Consider the following 23,745-nt stretch of genomic DNA (forward strand, 5'->3'; position numbering starts at 1 on the left):
TTTTGCCGCCCCAAGCATGGCAGTCAGGCGGCCTTCAGCGGCATGCCTGCGGGCGGTCCGCGGTCATGCGGATTTGGCAGCGTTTCTGCAGGTGATCTGCCGCAGCGTTTCTGCGGGTGATCTCCCCCATCGGTGTACAGCATCTGCAGTAACAGTACCCGCCACTGAATTGCCACCGAAACACGGGACCGGCAGACCTCCCGCAGGCACGCTGCCGAAAGTCGCCTGACTGCCGCCCTTACAGCGACCGGCAGACCGCCCCCCGGGGCTTGCCGCCACAGGCACACACTTGCTGCACTGGTGCCTGGAGCCGCCCCTGCGAATGAGGTAGTATCTTTTATTGGACCAACTTCTGTTGGTGAGAGAGACAAGTTTTCGAAGCACAGAAAGGGGATTAGTGAGTTGCAGATTGTTGTAATAAGCCATCCTATGCCATTAACCCCCTCTTTTTGTCCGATGACTGCAGAGGTGTGAATGAGCCATTCTACCTTGAATGATCTCATAAAATGTGTGCTAATTGCTTATGCTAAACAATCTGTTCCACTTTGCAAGTCCAATTTTTGACCAGTCCTTCCCACAGATGCCCCAGGCCCGAGTCCCATGCTCACTTTGCTGGTAGGAGTATAAGAAACCTCAGGGCACGGCTTCACTGCCAACGTGGCTTGTGTAGTCGTGGCAGAGCGCTGGGAGAGAACCCACCGCCACGAGGGGAACAGCTACCAGCGCTGAGCACTGGTGCACTGTCTACACACTGATGCTTTGCAGCACTCAGGGGGGTGTTTTTTCACACCCCTGAGCGAGAAAGTTGCAGTGCAGTAAAGTGCCAGTGTAGACAAGCCCTGAGTGGCTACATTTGCAGCCTTGGATCCTATAAAAATGCTGCCCATGTTTTCCGCATCGATCTGCTGAGTCAACTCTCAGGAGGTGGAGGGAATGCAGATTTACAGACACTTTGCTAAACCACTTCCACGTGGAGGGTCTAATAGGAAATGAGCCCTAGGGAAATGTGAGCTCAGGTCAAACCTGACATCACAAAGACGCCCTGGAAAGCTATCTACTGAACCGGATTCAAGGGTGGTACTCTATTTTCTCTCTACACAGGACAGCAAAGCATGGTTTCCTGTTGTGAGTCCTTTCAGGCTACTCCCTTCCTTTCCTCCTCTTGTTCCTGACCCCATCGGTCTGGCTTCAGGATAGCAGGACTTCCTCTTCTGATATCACCAAAGCCTTCCTTACGATAGCCACTGTTATTGCTTTTCAACCATCCCCACCTGGTAGTCTGAAACAGACTGCAATACCGGCATACACTGTGCCCATCTGCCAGGTGGCTTTACGTGCCTTCCCTCTGTCGTGCTCAGAGCTTGGACTGTTTAGTGTTGGAAGAGAATGGTGCTCATTAAGCAATCTCACTTGGTCAAATTTTGAATCCGTTAAAATGTTATAGGTTCAAAAGTTGGCCCTGGGAGCTATTCCTGGCTCTGCCCCAGCCTACTGTGTTTCCGTGGACAATTCCCTCCCTCCCTCCCGAGTGCCTCATATTTGCCATCTTTAAAATGGGCAAACAACATTAGCCCTTTTTTGTAAAGCAGTTTGAGCTCTGCACTGGAAGCAGTGAGTAAGAGACAGGTACTAGCATCATCAGCTCTATGTTCCACTTAAGAGAGACAGGGGAAAAGGGCAAAGAGAAAATAAATCCACTGTTGGGAGGAAAGGAAAGTAGGCAGTGTGAAAATACAAGGGTGATACCAAAGCAAGGAGAGAAAAACATTTTCATCATCATCAGTACAATATAGTATACAGGGCACCCATTCATATAGGTTGGCGTGTAGGTATCGGGTACCTTCATCCCCAAGCCAGAGCACAGGTTTTAATTTTCAGGTGTGTCTACACAGCAATATAAAACCTGCCGTTGGCCAAGGCCAGCTGACTCGAGCTTGTGGGACTGAGGCTACGCACACACGACCGCTTACGTCAGTATAAGTTATGTCGCTCAGGGGTGCGAATAAGCCGCATCCGAAGAAGTGGGCTGTAGTCCACGAAAGCTTATGCTCTAATAAATTTGTTAGTCTCTAAGGTGCCACAAGTACTCCTGTTCTTTTTACCTGAACAATGTAAGTTACACTGACCTAAGCAGGTCAGAGCTAGGTTGGTGGGAGAAGCTCTCCTGATGCAGTAGCTACCGCCACTTGAGGGGGCTGGAGTAATTAAGTCGACAGGAGAGCTCTCCCCCATCGGTGTACAGCGTCTTCAGTAACAGCACCACAGCTGTACCACTGTAAGCCCCGTAGTGTAGCCACAGCCTTAGGCTAGGGCTGTTTAAATGCAATGTAGACTTCCAGGGTCAGCGACTTCGCAGGATCCTACAGGACGGGCTCCAGCCCAAGCCCAGAAGTCTACACTGCAATTAAACAGCCCCTTAGCCTGAGTCCCACGAGCCTGTATCAGTTGGCACGGGCCAGTCACAGGTGTCTAATTGCAGTGTAGACATACCCCTAGAAATTTGAGTTTTGAAAACACGATTCAGGGGTTTTTCTAAACCAAAAGAAACAAAAACAATTTGACCTAGTTTTATAAACCTGATTCCCCTCTCTCCCCCACTTTCTGAGGTTTATAAAGCATTCAGCTCCAGGAGCCTCTCTCTGCCCCAAGCACTGTTCCAGTCCCACCTCCTTCACACCTCTGCACTATGGAATCACCTTTTGCACAGTACGGCTTATAACAATCAGATTGACCGATCCCAGCTGCCCAACTAGCCAAGAGAATTCTATAACACATCTAAATACCAGCCAGCCTTATCCACTCTCTGCACAGCAAAGGCTACGGGCAGGAAATGAAAGGAATCTCAAGATAAAAAACCCACACAGAGCAACACTCATGCACAGGCCCCAAGGATAATTCAGCACAAATGATTATTATTTACATAACAGCAAGTGCATGTAGCACTTTAAAAAGAAAAAGGCTCAACTCTCAATTTAAGCATCATAAAGAGATAATTGAAGTTCTGGGGTCGACATGGTTACATGCCTATCACTCAAAAATACCGAGCAAGCAGCAATCGTGATCCATCTGTCAGCGTGCCCTTCGTTGTCGCAGAATCCTCGTTAACAGAGATTACTACATTTTGACGGCTGAGGCATTAGAATTCAGGGGAGTTTGCCACATGAGGCATTACAGTGCTCCTCAGAGCAGCTTACGTTACAGATCTGGTATGCACATGAAGTCCTAATTAGCACAAAAAATAAAACACAACTCAGGTTTCCTCTCTTCCCTGCCAGGATACCAGGCACCTGTGTTATCCAGAAACATTCAGGCACAGAGACTGAGAACAAGTGCAAGTCATTTCTGATGTGTTTAGACAATAGTGATTTGAGAGACCGTTCGTGCATGTGCGGATGAGTGTATGAATTCAGGAGCATATGGCTTGCCTTTGGAGGATTTATTTTCTTCCTCCTCTGTTTTGGGTTTGCAATACCATCGGGCGCAAAAGAACTGTCTATGGCATTTTGTCTGATCAGCTAAGAGGTCTTTTTTTTTTTTAAATGAGAAATTAGCTTGATTATTTGATGAGCGATGAGAACTAACAAAGGATGTCATATTATTTTTATTCCTCCACGTTAAGGACGTTTTAAATTAATTTGCTGCTCATTAAAATGCAGGATTAACCACCATGAAAACTGAAATCCTGCTTTTATCCATAGGGCAGGAAGAGGATGAGCAACCTTTCTCCCCACCTCACCCCCAGCGATGACTGGAGGGACCACCTCTGGGGGATCAGAGGCTATGTCTGTCTCTGAGGCCTTTTCGCTCTTTGGAAGAGGACGGATGAAGTCATGAGTTTAAGGAAGAGGACTAGGAGCCGCAAGCTCTACTCCTGCCTCTGCTGCAGGCTTCCTGTGCAACCCTGGTCAAGTCACTTAACTCTGTGCTTCAATTTTCCCCATTTGTAAGATGCAGACAATAAAAATTAGCTTAACACTTGAGGGCCCAACCTTACTGACATGAACAGCCACTTACTCTGTGAACAGCCCTATTAACCCTGTGCAAATACTCACAGGGTAAGTCACTACTCAACCTAAGTCAGAATGGCAGGATCAGGCCCTCGCTGTGTTTTTATATCCTTGGAGTGGAGGTGCTACAGGAGGTGCCTGGACATCGAGAATCGGACCAAAACCACCAATTTGTCACAGGTAGGACACTGGTCACTCATCGGATGGGACCAACTTTCAGAGCAGCAAAGAACGAGAAGATATTTCTTTGCCAAAGCAACATTTGGTTGCTGACAGAGACTGCTGCATTCCCACCAGTAATCTCACAATCTGGGAAAAGACTGTGACATCTAAATGGTATGTTTTCTGACAGCCTGCCTGGTTTGCTACAGAAATCAATACTACTACTACTACTTCTCACAATTAATATATGAGATGCCTCCAGGAGCCCAGCTCTTCCTACACTTGCTACTTGTAAATAATCTGTAAAAGCTTCTCATCCAGCGAGAGAAGTGAAGATTAAGTATTTACTTTGGAGGGTGCCATTTTCTGCCAGAATGTTTTATTGGAGGTGCTCGGTGTCTAATGGTGAGCTGAGGATCTCTTCCTCGGAGCAGAATAAATAAATAAAAATAACTGCTGTAGAGGAGGGCCTAACAGATACCCAGTGCCGCTTTGGGCATAACTGATTGATACCACTTCTAATTAGCAACATTTGTAAAGTTCAGGCCTTCTGTTCCTGACATGTGTCATGCATATCGGTTTAGCTGAACTCGGCCGTTCCAAGAGGCGTGCAGCTGGTGGAGTATTAAACAAGCCAGGGATGGCAGATAATTTGCTCTTGTACCCATGGTGCTAGAGCAACTCATTCTTAGAATGCAAACTTTGGGCCATTCCTGCACGGTGCCAAGCACCACTAACTCTTAGTGCGTTGCAAGGATCTCTCTCAAAATGGAGCCATTTAGTGCTAGCCTGCAGACCTCTCTGCAATTTGCTAGTTTGCTACTAGACTGGCATTCCCACCACTGCCATTGGAGCTACACCAGAGGTGGAAAAGTTTTAGAAAAGCCCTACTGTAGGTTATTATTATTTATATAGCAATAGCACCCAGGAGCCCCAGTCATAGACTGGGACCCCATCGGGCTAGGAGCTGTACAAACTCAGAATAATAAAAGAGTCCCTGCCCCCCAGAGCTTATAATCGAAGATCAGGCCTAGGATTCCATCCACTCCTTTCTGGGAGATGCACTCTATTCCTACGCTACGTGTACACTCCTGAACAGGGCTATCAAACAGAAACACCCACGTGCAATAGCAGTAGCACCATCCTTTCAGGACTCCAGCAAACAAGTCTGCCATCAGCTTCCCAAACCAGCTCTTTTCCTCCCTAATATCGCATTTGCTCTGTGACTGTGTCAACTCCTCCCCAACAAAATCCAACACTTTGTTATGACCGTCCACCTGGGGCTGCCCTTCAAAGTCACCAAATTCAGCCACTTGGCCAAGGTGTCAGTCAAGACTACACCACACCCAGAGGTCAAAATGTACAGGTTTATTCTGTGGTTGACCAAATCCATCTGTAGTTGTTTGCAACACAAAAAGGAAGTGCACTTAGATTTTAACAATCCTTCTCACTTCAACACAAGGACAAAAGTGCTTGATGTTAGTCGCTGAAAGTCAAATGTGTCTGTTTTCATCAACCAACCCAATAGGATGCTGAGCTAAGTGGATACAATGGCTGTTAACCCTTTCTGCAGTTCTCAGAGCCGTATTTATGTCAATAAAGTTAATGGTTTCATATCATCATGCTAGCTTGTGCTACACATGATTATGAGACCACACGATCAGCATGTTCTGTGCACCACGCCGTAGGTGATGAATACAACCTGCCCACTCCCTTTCAGCAGAAGTTTGAGTAATAGGGCCCCATTGCTGACCTATAATGTACTCTCCCTAATACAAGTCAAGGTGGCGGTCTCTCTTACTGTGGCTTGGTACTTCTTTGCCTTGATTCAATTCCCACAAGCTACCTGAACAGCGTCATTCACTCACTCTCCCTATTGTACCACGCCATCCCTACTGTATGCGCTGGTAAGCGGACGCTGCAGCTGGCTTCGCCAGCCCTGCCCAATGCCAGTGAAAATTTGGATGCTGCAAACGAAGCCACTGCTAGCCGTAAGCCAAACACAGCCAGTCAGAGTTAGGAACAATTTGAAAGCCAATTATGATTTAACAAAGCAAATATGTTCATGCAAGGGTAGCACGACCTTCACTCAAGAAACCTTACAAAACAACACATAAGGAAGGAAAAAGAAACCTAATAGCCGGGAAACATGCTCTTACCTGTCTGTAGCAAGCCAGCCCCACTGTCTTTAACTCCAAAATGCTGCTGGATGTCTAGCAATACACCTGTAGAGAAAATGGAGAGAAGAAACTCAGTGCCATTGTCCTGTGAAATGTGCAGCAGAGATATGTGGTTTTGGGCAGCAACAATAGGGTCTGCAAAGCCTGCAGCAACTCACAACACGCAACAACGTTCAAAACCTGTGCACTGACTTCTTCTTTCTTGTGCATGTTTGTTACTTTTGGGGTAATTGGGGCAAGTAAATTACCAATAGGTGTCAGCAGGTTAAGAGAGTGCAAAATGTTCACAATGAAACCCAAATGCATGAGAAGCTTGCCTTGCCCTGTTCCTTATTTATTATTTATGTTACCAAAGCACCAACACCTAGGTGCTGTGCAGACACACAGGGAGAGGGGGTCTCTCACCCAGAAGAGCTCACACTCTAACAGGCAAGACAGACAAAGGGTGAAAGAGGAATCAGAGGCATGGAAGTAAAGTGACTTGCTTAAGGTTATGTAACAGGTCAATGGTAGAGCCAGCATTAAAATCCATGTTTCTTGATCGCCAGTCTAGTGTCCTATCTACTGGACAACACTGGCTCTCAAAACTCAGATCAGGTTCTTCAAATGTTTCACCATGGTTTGCAAACTTTTCAAGCAAACCTGGGACTAGTTTCAAGTGACACTCTGTTGGGAGGCAATGCAACCTTGTGTACAGGACTTGTAATAGGTGACCCACTCAGTCTTGAGCAAATCCCCTCTTTGAGCCTTGGTTTCACCATTTATGGGGGGGAGGGATAGCTCAGTGGTTTGAGCATTGGCCTGCTAAACCCAGGATTGTGAGTTCAATCCTTGAGGGGGCCACTTGGGAATCTGGGGCAAAATCAGTACTTGGTCCTGCTAGTGAAGGCAGGGGGCTGGACTTGATGACCTTTCAAGGTCCCTTCCAGTTCTAGGAGATGTGATATCTCCATTATTATTATTATTATTTTTTTTTATCCAGCTCTGGTGAACTCTTGTTTCTGATATTTTGGGGGGAAAGAAATGAAATCAATGGTTTAGTACAGAGGTCGGCAACCTCTCAGAAGTGATGCGCCGAGTCTTTATTTATTCACTCTAATTTAAGGTTTCGTGTGCCAGTACTACATTTGAACGTTTTTAGAAGGTCTCTTTCTAGAAGTCTATAATATATAACTAAACTATTGTTGTATGTAAAGTAAATAAGGTTTTTAAAATGTTTAAGAAGCTTCATTTAAAATTAAATTAAAATGCAGAACCCCCGGACCCAGGCAGCGTGAGTGCCACTGAAAATCAGCTCGCGTGCCGCCTTCGGCACACGTGCCATAGGTTGCCTACCCCTGGTTTAGTAAAAGGGGGAAAAGTGACTAGATCTTATTTTAAAATAACTGAACAAAATACATCAACATGCACCCACACACAGTCTAAACACACTGGAGTGTTACATGTATATTTTGTAGGAAGTAGCTACCTTAACCATCTAGATTCTCTTACTGCACCCCGCACAGGGATACGAAGGCCTTGCGAATTTAGCCATGTGAATGATGTAGTATAATCACTGAGTGCAGCCAGGCTTTGCAAGCCATAACTCAAGCTGTGCTGAGTTGTTGCAGCATAGTCTTTTACAGTTACTTATGATGGGCAAATATCTCCAAAGGTTCAGAGGTTCCATTTGGGTCAGATAAGGATCCAAAGGCTTCCATGCTTGTCCAAAGTTGAAGCAAAGTTACTCCAACTTCTCTGGCCTGGAACATGCACACTCACTTGCTTTCTCAATTTCTAGCATGTCCTTGTTTTGGCCAGATAGCAAACAGCACATAAATAGCCTAACTTGTGGAACTGCGGCTTGTGGCTTCTACCAAAATTAGGAAATACACCGAAACCCTCTCTTTGAGAAACTGGAAAGTTTTCCCCAACTATATTCAATCCCTAAACAAGTTCAGATCCAGCTCAAAAGCTGGCCCTTGGTTTTATCCAGAAGGATTCTGCTCATCCTTAAGGGTCGTTAGAAGCAACTCTCAGAGTTAACTGGATCTCACTGGCCAAAAAACATCTTACCTTTCAGAACAGTCAGGAGTCATGCCAAACAACAAGAACAAAGACAGATGAAACAGGGACAAGTATTTCCAGAAGGCATCTGGGACGGTAGCAGGAAAACTCATGGATTAGAAAAACGTAAAAAGGAACAAAGAGAAGGAGAAAAGAAACCCATTGTGTCCCCCAACTGGGTCATCTAATAATGCACCATTTACTCCAGACGACAGCATTTAGATTGCTTCTAAAATGACTCCAATCTCTGTCCATCAACAGATATTTAGTCTCATAGCCTCCACAACTTCCTTTCCTTAATTCTCTGAACGACAGAGAGCTTTATATTTCTGCCCCGAGGTAGCATCTCCCTTCATTTCTATTCTTCTACTCCGGCCTCACATTGCTTTGAAAGCATTGCTGTGTTTTACAATTTCAGGGTGTACACAATTCTACCAGTCCCTCCAGAGCTTTTGTTTTGTTATTGGATCACAGATAAATCTCCACTGTGTCACAATTCTTCAGTCACCTTCCCTAGGCTCATCCCATTCCTAGCCTTCCACCATCCTTTGCTACTTGCTTCCTTTTTTGCTTTGTTAATAACTGAAGTAGAGTCAAATAGGCAGAATCTGAGGGCTGAAAATAATTTTGCATCTACACAGTGTAACCCACTGGAGTCAGTGTGTTCTATGCTCCCTTTGATGCCTGAGCTAAAGAGGGTACAAGTCTGTTACAGCTAAAGGGCTTGGCTCTCTAACCCAAGCTGTCGTAATTCCTGCGTTTGGTTCAATCCCTGGTTTTGGCCAAATGGTGACTATCATGTAAGTGGGGGCTCGTCTGGGAACAGACAAGTAAGATGCATTCAAGGAGGGTATAACTACAGTTTCCTCTTTACAAAAATGAATCCCATCAACATCCCCCAAAAGAAGGTAAATTATTACCCCATATTCCCTATTGGGTAAGGAATACCACCTCTACTTAGCTACGCCAGAGTTTACCATCACCCCTCAATCTTGCTCAGCTGCCATGACAGGAATCGAACCTACTCCTGCCCATACTTAGCCCTTACTCTCTGCAGCCCAGTTTCACGCAGCTACTCCATCTGGAGATGCAAAACAAGGCAAGGTCACCAGAAGTTCTAAACTCCCTATGGTCTGATGGAGGCGATGGACATTACTCCAGGAACAGTAGCCAAGTCAACAGAAGAATTCTCTTGTCAACCTAGTTCTGTCAACTGGGGGTTAGGGCAATTCAACTGCATTGCTCAGAAGTGTGGAGTTTTCACACCTCTGAGTGACGAAATTATACTGACCTAATTTCCTAGTGTAGACCAAGCCTGAATGTTGCCTGTCGCCCCTGTCATTGCACCCCTGAGCTGAGCGTTCAGAATTCAGGGATTTGCTTGCTCTACTGGGTGCATTTCAGGGGAGCTGTGGGGTTGGGGAGGGCTCTCCACTCGTCAGTGAAATACAACAACTGAGCCATACTCCTCAGGTCCCGGGTGGGGTGGGGAAACAGTCTCATGTGGTTTATGGAGAGCTGTGTGATTAATTGGCATGACTTTCCTATTGCACTTTAAGCCCGTTTTGTATTCCCTTTGGAGCATAGGTGTTTTGATATAGGATTTGGAATAGTAAATTGCAGGCAGCAGGGAGCCGATGATGTAACACATGCACAGAATGAGTTTCTCTCTAGTGGAAGAGAGAGCATTCCTCCTCAACGTGTTCCTATTATGCTGGGAAAACACTCCTGCCTTTCCTTCTTTGCTCAGCTCTGCTTATTTCTGTCTGAGTACCACATATCAGTGACTCACCCAGATCTTTAATAAGATTCAGGGGCACAATTAAGAGAGGATAGATTTTTTTAAAAGCACGTAAAAACAGAAGCAACAACAGTGCCTTTGTCTTTTCCTACACTGCTCTCAGATCTGTGCTGCTGGACAGCAGGAAGGTGGAGATAATCTGGACCTCACACCAGGGCCACGGGAAACAATCATGTTGTTCCTTGAGCGGTGCATAGATGTCTCCCACTGGAGCACAACAACTGATGCAACTGAGGAAAGGGAAGCAGCCGAATGTGGCAGACAAGGCTTTTCTAATTAGAAAGTTCATCTCCGTGTCTCAGGAGGAGCTGGGAACAACAGGGACTAGCTAACAGGTAGGCAACACCCTTCGTGAGAAATGGCCTCTTGCCATGAACTATTACTGTAGGGGATGTGTTTACGACACACACATACAGATTATTATTATAATTATGGCGTGTTATTTGTCAAGCACCATCACTGTGCTCAGGCCTGAACAAATACACAGGAAACATGGTGCTTCCCTGAATCAGATACTGTTAAGTGCTCACAATGTGCTTGGCGCTGCAGAAGACAAAACACAGGCAGACACAGAGAAGACAGTATGCAGTATAAAGCCCAGAGGAGGAAATGACTAGAATTGTTTATTCTGACTATTATAATTAGTGCAGTTATATTTATCTAGAGCATTATCACTGTGATAGCTGAGCACCTAACAAAAAGTTTAGAAGTGGACATCAGAGCCTTGAAGGAGGGATCTGAAGGAGGAAAGGGAGAACTGGAATGAGCATTTCATACACAGGGAGCAGCGTGGAAGGGAGCATGGTAAAGCAAATGAATGGAGAATTGGGGCTGACATCATATGCCTCCGGAGTCTGAGGTGTCTGACACCTGACTCGAGATCCAGATTCCAATTTGGCAGATGGCTGCTTCTCTCTTTACAATAGCTTAACCCCAAACCCTAATCTGAAAGGCCCCATCTCTGCGGCACTCAGATTCCAAGTCCAGTTTTTGCAACTTGTTGTTAGTCCCTAAAATGCATGACCTTGCACTTTTCACTATTAAATTTCACTTTTCATTATTCCCATTTCTATTATTCCAGATTTCAAGGTCATCTAGATCTTCTTGTATGATATTCCGATCCCCCTCCGTATTGGCAATACCTCCCAACTTTGTGTCATTCGCAAATTTTATTAGCACACGTTCACTTTTTGTGCCAAGGTCAGTAATAAAAAATGTTAAGTAAGATTGGTCCCAAGACCAATCCATGAGGAATTCTACTAGTAATCTCCCTCCAGCCTGACAATTCTCCTTTCAGTATGGTCCATGGTAGTATCCCCTTTAACCAGTTCCTTATCCATCTTTTAATTCTCATATTAATCCCCATCTTCTCCAATTAACTAATAATTTCCCATGTGGAATGTATCAAATGCCTTATTGGAATCATATAGATGAGATCTACTCAATTTTCTTTGTCTAAAAAAATCAATTATCTTCTCAAAGAAGGAGATCAAGTTGGTCTGGCATGATCTACCTTTTGTAAAACCATGTTGTATTTTATCCCAATAACCGTTCACCTCTATGTCCATAACTACTTTCTCTTTCAAAAGTTATTCCAAGACCTTGCATACAATTGAGGTTATCCTAACAGACCTGTTGTTTCCAGGATCACTTATTTCCCCCTTCTTAAAAATAGGAACTACCTTACCAATTCTCCAGTCATAGGGTATGACTCCCATGTTTACAGATTCATTAAAAATCCTTGCTATTGGACTTGCAATTTCATGTGCCAGCTCCTTTAATGTTCTTGGATGGAGATTATCTGGGCCCCCCAATTTAGTCCCATTAAGTTGTTTGAGTTTGGCTTCCACCTCGGATGTGGTGATTTTTACCTCCATATCCTCATTGCCATTAGCCACTCTGCTGCTATCCCTAAGCTCTTCATTAGCCTCATTAAAAACTGAGGCAAAGTATCCATGCCTAGATAATCTTTAATCTCCACTCTATCCTCAGTGCTTAGTGGTCCCACTTCTTTCCTTGTTTTCTTATTTATATGGCTATAGAACCTTTTACTACTGGTTTTAAATCCCTTTGCAAGGTCCAGCTCTGCTTGGCTTTTGGCAGTTCTCACTTTATCCCTATACTTTCTGACATCCAAGAGGTAGCTTTCCTTGCTGATCCCTCCCATCTTCCATTCCTTGTAGCTTTCTGCTTTCTCTTAATAACCTGTTTGAGATGCTTGCTCATCCAGCCTGGTCTGTAACCCTTCTCTATAAATTTTTTCCCCTTGCTTGGGATGCAGGCAACAGATAGAGCTTCTGCAACTTTGACTTAAAGTAATTCCAAGCCTCCTCCACATTCAGATCCTTGAGTTCTTCAGTCCAGTCCACTTCCCCAACTAATTCCCTTAATTTTTTTATGTTAGCTCTTTTGAAATCAAGGACCCTAGTTGCAGGTCTATTTTTGTTCATCCTTTGTTCATCCTTCCATTTAGTTTAAACTGAATTAGCTCATGATCACTCGAACTAAGGCTGTTGTCTACAACCAGTTCTTCTGTGAGGTCCTTACTATTCACCAACACCAAATCTAAAATGTCGGCTCAGCATAACTGCCTATTGCTGGATTTCAAACTCTGAAACAGGTCGTGCTGGGCACTGTCGGAGACCAGTTGCTGGACTAGACAGGAATTTCTATACTGGATCAGACTCTGTTCCTAGGATTTGAACTATGACAGGAAGGACATTTGACAGAGGGGTTAAAAGGCTAATCCGAACATAAGGTGGACGTTAGTCTTTCTGAAGCCAGGACCCAGCAGAAATGTCACTTATCTCATCCCTAAGCTTACAATGTCGCACATATAACCTCATGTTCCCGATCAAATGGAGCAATTGGCTATATCCAAAGTGGCCAGCATATTCCTTATTTTTTAAAGACGTTCAAATCCAGGCTCTTCACCTGACAAATGGTCTATAACTAAACAATGAGCTGCCATGGCCAGGAACTGATGATGTACATCAAAACACCCTGAGGTCACAATTTCCATAGCAAAGAGGCATTATGGTTTCCCACAGAAGAACCCCTTATTCCTGTCCCCCAAAACAACCTCCAAGTTGAAATTTCAAGTTGAAGCATGGCTTTTATTAAGCACAACGAGGCTTTTCTCTGGAGAAGAGCTGCTCCTGGAAGCAAAATGGTGCGCTCACCAGGTTTTAATTCATATAAACGATAGCGCTTCCAAAGATGCGTGCAACAGAACAGGGACAGACTGTGTGTAGAGCAAAGAGCTATGAAATGCAGCTAGAGAGGCTCTGGCCTCCCAAAACACACAAAAGGAGATTTCAGCCTGACAAGCCATGGACTGAAGACTACAACACACACATTTTAAATGCTACCTGTGTGTTAAGATCCTATTAGCAAACTTTAGTTGCTATTAATTTTAGAAGTATTAATTTTTAAAAATGTGTATAACTGAAAAAAAAACAAAAACCCAAGGGCCTTAAAAGGACATCATAGCCCAAGGATACAACTCACTACACTAAAGTACAGAGCTAGAGATGCCAAGCTAGGATTCATGCCCAGAGCAGTAACTCAATCCCCCACAATCCTGAATTAAGCAGATAGGGGAATGGCATATACGTGTCTGACAATGAGCAGACAGATACAAGGCATGATGGTTAATAGTCCTACTCATGGCACCAAAGCCATTTCCCCAGCATGATCCTATTGGAAAGATGACACAGGTAAGCCATCAAACTGCCATCCAATGGAGTGCAACTTTTGGCCATAGCCAACCCGGTCTGGATACAAACCAGTGATCAAGGCATGAGAGATTCTAGAACACATTACCACTCCCCTGAGCTATTCAATCACCCCTTGTGTGTGGGAGGAAGGGAACCCCCAGGGGGTAAAACCAGAGTATGTCATTTCCCCTACACTTCTCCCCTCTGATTACTGTTTTCACTTGCACTGTATGCAAAATACTGCCACGGTAGTTTCTGGAGGAACAGGGAGTGCATGGCCTACAAATATTTTCCAGCCATCTTCATCATTATAAAGGAGACGCATATGAAGAGATTCAGCAGAGACAGATTTACTCCTAGGTCACAGCTCATTGTGGGAGCATGTCACTGAGACAGTGTCATTGTCTCACACCCCCAACAAGGAAACAGTCACTCAGGAAGGGGAAGAAGGAAGGGAAACTCTTATCTGTCCCACTGGTAATCTGATTGAGTTCTGGTTTGAGGTCCTGGTTTAGAAAAACTGTCCTGGCTTTCTGGGATGGTCATAGAGGTACCTGAGCACCTAACCGGCTGATTCACTGGAGGGGGAAAGAGAACAGAGATAGGGGTCTATAATTTTGGGTTTTATTTAATTTGGACTGAGACCAAAAATCATCTTTGCTTAGGACACTAGGGCAGCCCTGGCTGCAAATAACACCTTTCTCCTATAGAACAGGGGTCCTCATCCTGGGGGACATTATCCCAGTGCCAGAGGTCACAACCACCCTGCCCTTTACATATTGCTGGATGGGAGGTGGAGTGCTGGTAAGGAAAAGGTTGGAAACAACTGCTCTAGGAGATCTTCTAAACACAACCTATGAGGAAAGGTTGCAAAAACTGAGCATGCTTAATCTAGAGAAGAAAACGCTGAGGGGGGACCAGATAACAGTGTTCAACTATGTTAAGGGCTGTTATAAAGAGAACAGTGATCAATTGTTCTCCATGTCCACCAAGAAGTAATTGACTTAGTTTGCAGCAAGGGAGGTATAGGTCAGGTATTAGGAAAATATTTATAACTAGAAGGATAGTTAAGTACTGGAACCTGTTACCTCGAGAGGCTGTGGCTTCCCTGTCATTGGAGGTTTTCAAGTACAGATTAGACAGACGCCTGTCAGGGATGGTAGGTATACTTAATCCTGATTCAACATGGGGAGAGCTAGACTTCCTGAGGTCCCTTCCAGCCCTACATTTCTAGGATTCTATTATTGCCACAGATGCTCACACAAATATGCTTTGCTACTGCAAAACCCACTACCGTGGTGGTAAAGCCACTTGCTAGCTCCTACTATTGTGTTGATGAGATGTTCACTTTTGCCTTTGAAATCACATTGCAAGCTTCTAATCAAATAAATTAACAAGACAAGCAAATGCAGAGGCTACAAGAAAATAAGTGTTTCCTCTAAATCTCTCTCTCGCACACACACAAACCCCCATACAATATGACCTTGCGACAGAGCACCTACAAATGTTTCCCACCACTATACCGAGAGAGATCCCTTTACACCCACAATAGCATATCTAGAAAGCGGTGTCAGCAAGTAATACAGAGATGAGTGCTCAACAGACCAGCCAAGCAAAATCCAGTTCAAATCAGAGTGACCCAAGCATCTCAAGAATCAGTGCTGTAATCCTTCAGGTGCACTGCAATAGCTGCTTGAGAATCTGCTAAAAAAACAGGACAACAACAAAAAATTGGGAGGGTTCAAAGCCTTAGGCTTTGTCTACACTACACACCTTTTATGACACAGCTGTGCTGCTACAGCCGTGCCGCTAAAAGTCACGCAATTTAGCTACTGTTTGCCTTCTGCCGACAAAAAACTTCCACCCCCAAACCAGTGGCAGCAGCTTTGTCAGCAGAACAGCGCTCCTGCCAACGAAGCACTGTTCACACTGGCACTTTTTGTCGGTAAAACTTTTCTCGTTCATTGGGGTGTTTTTTTTTAACACCCCTGAACGACAGAAGTTTTGCCAATGAAGTTTCAGTGTAGACAAAGCCTTAGAGTCAGCTGTGATGGCACTGGAGATTTGAGAGGGTTCCTGTATGTTTGCACTTGTGGAAAAGGGATGGTCTGAGGCTCAGCTCAGGAGACTGTGTTTGACAAGGGAGGTAAAACCAAAGGACAAACATCTGTAGCTACTCCACCCAGGAGACCTCCTTGCTTCACTGCGGTGGTCTTTTCAATGGGGTTTTGTGGAGCACTAGTTGCTATGCATCTGAATCGCTGTTTAGGAAATTGCTGGCTACCGCACAGGAAAACACTGAAGCAAGCATTTCCATTTGCCATACCACAATATTCCTATTCGGGACAGGAAAACAGGTTTCACTGGAGAGCTGCATCACCTGTCACACCCATTTCTTTCCATTCAGTTTTTTATTATTATAGCTGTGGGAAGATATCTGAACTATTCCTTCATCCTCAAGGCCATTGGCTTATCTGTGTGGTATGTAACAGGTAATTAAGCATCAGACAGGAGGAATGGAATTAGCCAAGGGGGGGAGAGAGGAAAAAATATTTAAAAAAACAACTCACCATCTCTCTCTCTAAGGGTTTGAATAGAAATGACTATGGGCTTGTTTAAGGTGAAGTTTTAGCCACCAACCCCTAGTATAAATGTGGTGTATCAGGACAAAGACTTGCCCCAATGCAGTTTCAAATCAGGTGTAAGATAATAAGAGTACCTAGGTATTAAACAGCACTTTTCATCTGTAGATTTCTAAGTGCTTTACAGAGGATGACAGTAACATCCCCATTTTACAGATGGGGCAACTGAGACATAAAGAGACTTGCCCAAGGTCACCCAGAAGGCCAGTGGCAGAGCAGTGAACAGAACCCTACTCTCTCGTGTCCCAGTCCAGTTCTCTGTCCACTAGGCCAAGTACAAGTGACTATTTACCAGGTGAAATATGCTCAGAGTAAGGGTTTATCAATGCAGTTACCCTGGTGGTTTGAACTCCAGTGCAGACAATCCCTTACCAGCAGAATTATACTCAGGGACCTAATTTACCTTCATACACTGGCACCTGGGTAAAGCTCCGACAAAGGGAAGGGCTAAGGAGATGAGAAAATGCCGTTCCCAGAAAGTGGGCAGGACTGCGCAAATCCTGCTCTGTTTTTAACAAGAGTTTGAATGCAAATTGCCTGCAGAGTGCTTTGGTGGCAGGACCACACCCTAATCAAAACCCTGATCTCCCTAATTACAGCTCAGGATTATGGCTGGGAAGCAAACCTTGTGCATGTCAGATGGAGGGTACAGTGTTCTCAGTCAATGCAAGCAGAAGAGCTATGTGAAACCCAAAGAAATGAATGCCTTCCATACATGACCCCAACAACAGCTCCCACTGGTACAATTGTGGACTAAGAACAGACTAAGTTTGAAGTCCAGATCCACCAAATCTTTGTCCCCACTATCCCATCCTCATCTTCCAGTTTTCCTACCAACTCCTTACTCTTGCTCTTTTATCTACTCATGATTAAGTGAGATATACCCAGATAATCCTGGCAAGTAACCTGCACTCCACGCTGCCGAGGAAGGAGAAAATACCCCAGGGTCACTGCCAATCTGACCTGGGGCTAATTCCTTCCTGAACCCACATATGGAGATCAGTTAGAATGTGAACATGTGAGCAAGAACCAGCCTGTCAAGCACCTGAGAGAGAGAATGCTTGGTGCCACCTCAGAGCACTGGCCCTCCCTGTCCAATGTCCCAGTCTGATCTGAGCCTTCACCAGACTCATCCTTTGAGGTTTGGAAAGTTCCGTAGGGAGATGGATTGAGGCTGCAAAAATTGGAACTGGTCTGAATTCTGAACGCTCAGCTCAGGGGTGCAATGACAGGGGCGATAGGCAACATTCAGGCCTGGTCTACACTAGGAAATTAGGTCAGTATAACTACGTTACTCAGGGGTGTGAAAAATCCACACTTCTGAGCAATGCAGTTGAATCGCCCTAACCCCCAGTAGACAGAGCTAGGTTGACAAGAGAATTCTCCTGTTGACTTAGCTACTGCCTCTTGGTGCGGTGGAGTACCTACGCTAAGGGGAGAAACGCTCTTCCCTGCAGTGGTCCAGCTGCGCCACTGCAGTGGTTTGCGAGTAGAGAAGCCCTCAGATAGCCAATGCCCTCGTACCTCTGTCTCAGGTTCCAGATCTCTGTTTGGACCTCATTTCTAGTTCTTCAGAATTCTCTTTAGACAAAACAAAAACCCTGAACAATGACACAATTTCCATTCTCCTGCCTCTGCTCTGCCAGATCCCAGTGGGGAGAGGAAACGAACATGGATATATCCTTGAAAAGGCTGCTCTGGTGGGGTTTGTGATCCAACCAGACATGGCACCCACTCTTGCAACATTTCCAGCCCAATTTTGAAGTCTTGATTGGTAAGGCCTTTTGAATCCTGCTTGTTCAAACCTCTGAGGTTGCTTGTGAGGCTCCACCATTACTACTCTCTCTGTGCACACCACTGCGAAATGGAGAGGGGACATAACACTGCAAGTTCCAGCTCCCTTTAAGCTTCCAGATGCAGTGCTTCACCACATACTTGAACATATCTCAGGGTAGGTCTGGACCCGCTGGATCGGTGGGCAGCGATCGATCCAGGGAGGTCGATTTATCACGTCTAGTCTAATCTCTACCGCCGTGAGAGACGCAGGCAGAGTTGACAGGGGAGCGGCAGCAGTCGACTCACCGCAGTGAAGACACCGGGGTGAGTAGGTCTAAGTACGTCGACTTCAGCTACGTTATTTACATAGCTGAAGTTGCATACAGGGGCGGCTCTATACTTTTTGCCGCCCCAAGCACGGCAGTCAGGCGGCTTTCGGCAGCATGCCTGCGGGAGGTCCGCAGGTGCCGCGCCTTCAGCATTCCCGCTGCCGAATTACCGCCGAAGCCGCGGGACCGGCGGATCTCCCACAGGCATGCCGCCGAAGGCTCCTTGACTGCCACCCTCACAGCGACCAGCAGGCCGCCCCCCGTGGCTTGCCGCCCCAGGCATGCGCTTGCTGCGCTGGTGCCTGGAGTCGTTCCCGGTTGCATAACTTAGCTCGATCCCCTCCCCGCACCGCCAGTGTAGACCAAGGCTAAGAAACAAGACTCAGAAGGAGAATTCATGCACCAATAATTTCTTTCAGATGGTCACCCTGAGTAAGGGCTAATTAAAAGCAAACCAGCACTGATAAGGACAGCACCAACCAAACTACATATGAATCCAGCCACTGACTCACTGCTCCTTTACTGGAAAACTTGGCATGCCGTAGCCCTGGAGTAACAGTGAGTCACAAGGCTGGCAATCGCCACAAACAGAGAACAAGTATGCTAGCGCCTAAATATTTATTTATAGGTTATTGTTTCTGGTGGATTTGTCTCTTTAGAGCGGACATCCATACCAACCCCAGAATAATCTCAGGTCTCCCAGATGGAGGAAACCAACAATGCAGGTTACTTTATTGTCGCAAATATAACACAACAGTCTCTCTTTCGCTCCCACACACACGGTCCAGTGCATTCCCCTCTGAGAGCTGTTCAATGTGACATGAACTTGGTAGGTCTCAGCCCAGTTTCTCAACTACATAACAAAACCCACCACAGAATAATAGAAACATAGGGCTGAAAGGATCCCTAGTCCAGCCTCCCTCATTAAGGCAACTTTAAGTATGCCTAGACCATCCCTGACAGGTGTTTGTCTAACCTGCTCTTAAAAACCACCAATGACAGAGAATCCACAGCCTCCCTTGGCAACCTATTCCAGTATTTAGTGATCCTTATAGTTAGAAAGTTCTTCCTAATATCTAATCTAAATCTCCCTTGCTGCAGATTAAGCACATTACTTCTTGTCTTGCCTTCAGTGGATGGAGAACAATTGATCACTGTCCTCTTTATAACAATCCTTAACATATTTGAAGACTTAGCGGGTCCCTCCTCAGCCTTCTTTTCTCATGCTTAAATATAATCAGATTTTTTTATCCTTCCCTCATAGATTAGGTTTTCTAAACCTTTTATTGTTTTTGTTGCACTCCTCTGGACTCTCTCCAATTTGTCCATATCTTTCCTAACAGGGCCGGCTCCAGGCACCAGCTTAACAAGCAGGTGCTTGGGGCGGCCAAGGGAGAGGGGCGGCACCTGTGGCAATTCGGGGGCGGCAGGTCCCTCACTGCCTCTAGGAGCGAAGGACCTGCCGCCGAACTGCCGCCACCGATCGCGGGGTTTTTTTTTTTTGTTTTGGTTTGTTTTTTGGGGGGCTTGGTGCGGCAGAAATGCTGGAGCCGGCCCTGTTTCCTAAAATGTGGTGCCCAGAGCTGGATGCAGTACTCCAGCTGAGGCCTCACCAGTGCCAAGGAGAGCAGGACTGTTATCTCCCATGTCTTACATACAACACGCTTGTTAATACACCCCAGAAGGATCTTAGCCTTTTTTGAAACTGCATCACGTTGCTGACTCATTCAATTTGTGACCCACTATAACCACCCCCAGATCCTTTTCAGCGGTACTACTGCCTAGTCAGTTATTCCCCATTTTGTACCTGTGCCATTCATTTTTTCCTTCCTAACCATAGTACTTTGCACCTTATTGACCTTTATCACAATGGCCTCTATTTGGCCTCCTAGCTGGCAGTGTCTACAAAGAAATCAAGGGGTAAATGGGCCATGGACCCTGTGCTCCCCTATCGTCTTTTAACATGGGCCATGACGGAGTGTAAGTATATTGGCAGGGCAGCAGGGGACGGGATGGGAAGGGAGGGCTTGGAAGCATGCATTATTGTGCCATGCCCCACGCATAGAATTAATTCTCTGAGCTGGTCAGTCGGGCACATTTCATCACCACGAAATTCAATCCACATTTTTAACAAAACATTACCCACAGGAAAATAAGAAATCCATTTCTTATTTGTAATGGGGCCATTCAAGGCACAGGGGACTGGATGAGGCGGGGAGAGATGCAGCAATGTGTAAGTCACAGATTCTGTGCACATGAGTGGAAAGTAATTGTCTATCCACTAAGCGCCTTCCTCCCCCATTTTATATACACATGCTTTCAGAGCACTGGAGAGAAGGCTGAAATGTGGGTGAATGCCTGGGATAATTAGTGACTGAAGCTTTACAGCAGATGACAGCTAAATTTTTCCATTTAAGGAGATTTCTATCAAATCTGTAGAAATATGTACTTAGATTAGACATACTTCAAAATCATCTCCTCTCAGTTCACGTTTGCATTTTGCTTTTGCTTAGCAAGGCTTCACAGTCTATTTCCAAGAGCTATGTGCCCTCCAGGGCATGCTGGTGTATTCCCACACAACTGAGAAGGGCTTTCTAACCTCTTCACTACAAGCGTATCGTATGATGTGAGGGAGATTCCAAAGGTAGGTCTGTCTTTTACATTGTGTTCATAGAAGTGAAGGATTAATAGTGCTCGAGGGAGTATGATAGGTCAGGCAGGCGTCAGACACGTTTGCTCTGCACTGCTCTGCCTGACATGAACCCACCTGTTATCCCAAATCTGTGCTACCACGGAGCTCTGCTAATGCACCACAATTCTGATCTGAAACTCATAACTACATCTCTAAGGCTCCCACACACTGCATAGTGGTTTTGCAATATGAGTTAACGCCCACCAAATAATTCTCCCTTTGTGGTCCCAGTCTGGATTGGAACCCAGGTCCTTCACGGCAATAGCACCAAAGGTTAGCGTAATATAATGGCTTATTCACTCCCTCTACTGAAAAAATGTTTAAAAGCTTGTTGGGATGCACCTGCTGCTCTGTCCTACTTCTCAGAAGAGACTAAAGCACATGTAGAATATGTCACCACACACTAAGAATCCAGGGGCTCGTTTTAAATTAAAAGTGCAAATACTATTGGCTTAAAGAGGCTGTTATGTAGACAAGTACCTATCCTTCGTGTCAGTACCAGGGCCGCCCCAAGCAGCCAAAACCAAAAAAAAAAAAAAAAAAGCCGTGATCGCGATCTGCGGCGGCAATTCGACGGGAGGTCCTTCACTCCAAGCCAGAGTGAGGGACCGTCCGCCGAATTGCCGCCGAATACCTGGACCTGCCGCCCCTCTCCCGACCGGCCGCCCCAAGCACCTGCTTGAGAAGCTGGTGCCTAGAGCCAGCCCTGGTCAGTACTCCCAGAATGGCACCTCCCATTAAATACTTGCCCTGGCTATTTCTCTCACAGCCTTCACTGCTGAACTTCCTAAGGAGTATTGCAAGTGTGCTATCTTCCAGATAAAGCTACTGCAAGGTCCACTTTTCATCTGCAACTTCCTTAATTTTCCATCTCTTTCCCCCCATGTTTTCTAGAGCACAGTATCCAGACTTTTCAGCCTTCATACCCCATCCATCTCTTTTATCAATCTCTGCTCTGTGTAGCCATGCACTAAACACAGCCTTTTAATGCCTCTCTTCCCACACACACACACACACCCTGGGTACCTGTCTGCCACAAGGGCATTGATCTATCCTGGAAGCCTACGATTAAGGATAAGATTATGTCACAGAAGTTGCGGATTCTGTGACTTTCAGAGACCTCCATGACATTTTCCACTTCAGAACCCGGGGCGGCAGGGCTGGAGCTGTCAGCTGGCATGGGTCCTGTAGCCCTGAGGCACCGGAGCCATCAGCTGCCACAGGCAGTGGGTGCTGGACCCTCTCTCCCCCCACAGCAGGGCTCAGGCTTTCATCCCATCCCACCCCACTCGGGGTTCAGCTGTCCCCCCAGCAGCACCCCCCCCCCATTATTTTTCGTAAAAGTCACAGACAGGTTTTTGTTTATTGACCGCGACCTGTTAGTTATTTTCAGTAAAAGTCAGGGTGACAAAATCTTAACCTAACCTACGATGCGCTGCTTTAATGTATTATGCATGTTGCAAATAAATCAGAAGATCCCATTTATAGGAGCTCCTTTCATATCCCCATATGGCCCGAGGGAGGCCTCTCTTCTGCAGCTGAGGCCTGAGGGCATATTACTGCAAGGCTGCCAAAACAGTTGCCTGGAACCCCCTTGTGTTTTCTTCTGCAGCTATTTAAAGCAGCCACTGCAGCCTTCAGCATACTGATTCTAATCACAGCTATTCTCCATTCCAAGCAAGGCTAGAAAGGAGCTGTTTCTCCCTAGCCCAGCATTCCTCATTGATTGAAAACATCCTTTTACTGCGGACAAAACAATCCAACACCTCCCCCCATACTGCTACCTATGAGATAAACGCACCAGCTTTAAGGGACATTTCATTCTGGGTCATGGTCAGCGGCAGTGGGAAATGATCTAGCGTGGCGCACAACGGACAGAGGGTTGCATTAGTTATTCTAAGCAACAGATCTGCAAATTCATCTGGCTGACAAGGCAAGTGGCTTTTGTACAGTTAATTAATAAAGCACATATGCATTCGAGAGGAAGAGCTGCATGAGGTCCAGAAAGCTTGTGACTGACTCCATGAGTCACGTATGGCATTGTTAGGTACTAGAGGGAGGGGAAAAAAGCAGTGGAGTTGCCATAGCACATATATACGTGCACACACATTTATATATTTTAAAACGTGTTCTATTAAAGGGTTTTTTTAAATCTGTCCTATTATAGCTCTATTGCCAATATACTATCTTCTGTGTGCATGTATTTATGTGCGTGTACCAGGGCCAGCTCCAGCTTTTCTGCCACCCCAAGCGGCAAAAAAAGGACGAGCGGTGGCTCTTCGGCGGCAGCTCAACCGTACCACTTCTTCTGCGGCAGTTCGGCGTCGGGTCCTTCCTCTCTTTCTCTTCAGCGGCAGCTCAAAGAGGAAGAGAGGGAATGAGGGACCCGCC

At 45.7% G+C, this 23,745-nt stretch overlaps 1 protein-coding gene across 1 annotated transcript in view; it reads right to left on the reverse strand.

Annotated features, from left to right (window-relative positions):
- Nucleotides 1-23,745, reverse strand: part of SPNS2 (SPNS lysolipid transporter 2, sphingosine-1-phosphate) — a 158,440-nt gene that overhangs the window by 105,147 nt on the left and 29,548 nt on the right. The window contains exon 2 of the mRNA XM_054008563.1: nt 6,329-6,394. Coding sequence (XP_053864538.1) covers nt 6,329-6,394 — 66 coding nt within the window. The remainder of the gene's footprint in view (nt 1-6,328; nt 6,395-23,745) is intronic.

Source organism: Malaclemys terrapin, chromosome 18 (assembly GCF_027887155.1).
Source record: "Malaclemys terrapin pileata isolate rMalTer1 chromosome 18, rMalTer1.hap1, whole genome shotgun sequence".
Taxonomy (NCBI): Eukaryota; Metazoa; Chordata; order Testudines; family Emydidae; genus Malaclemys; species Malaclemys terrapin.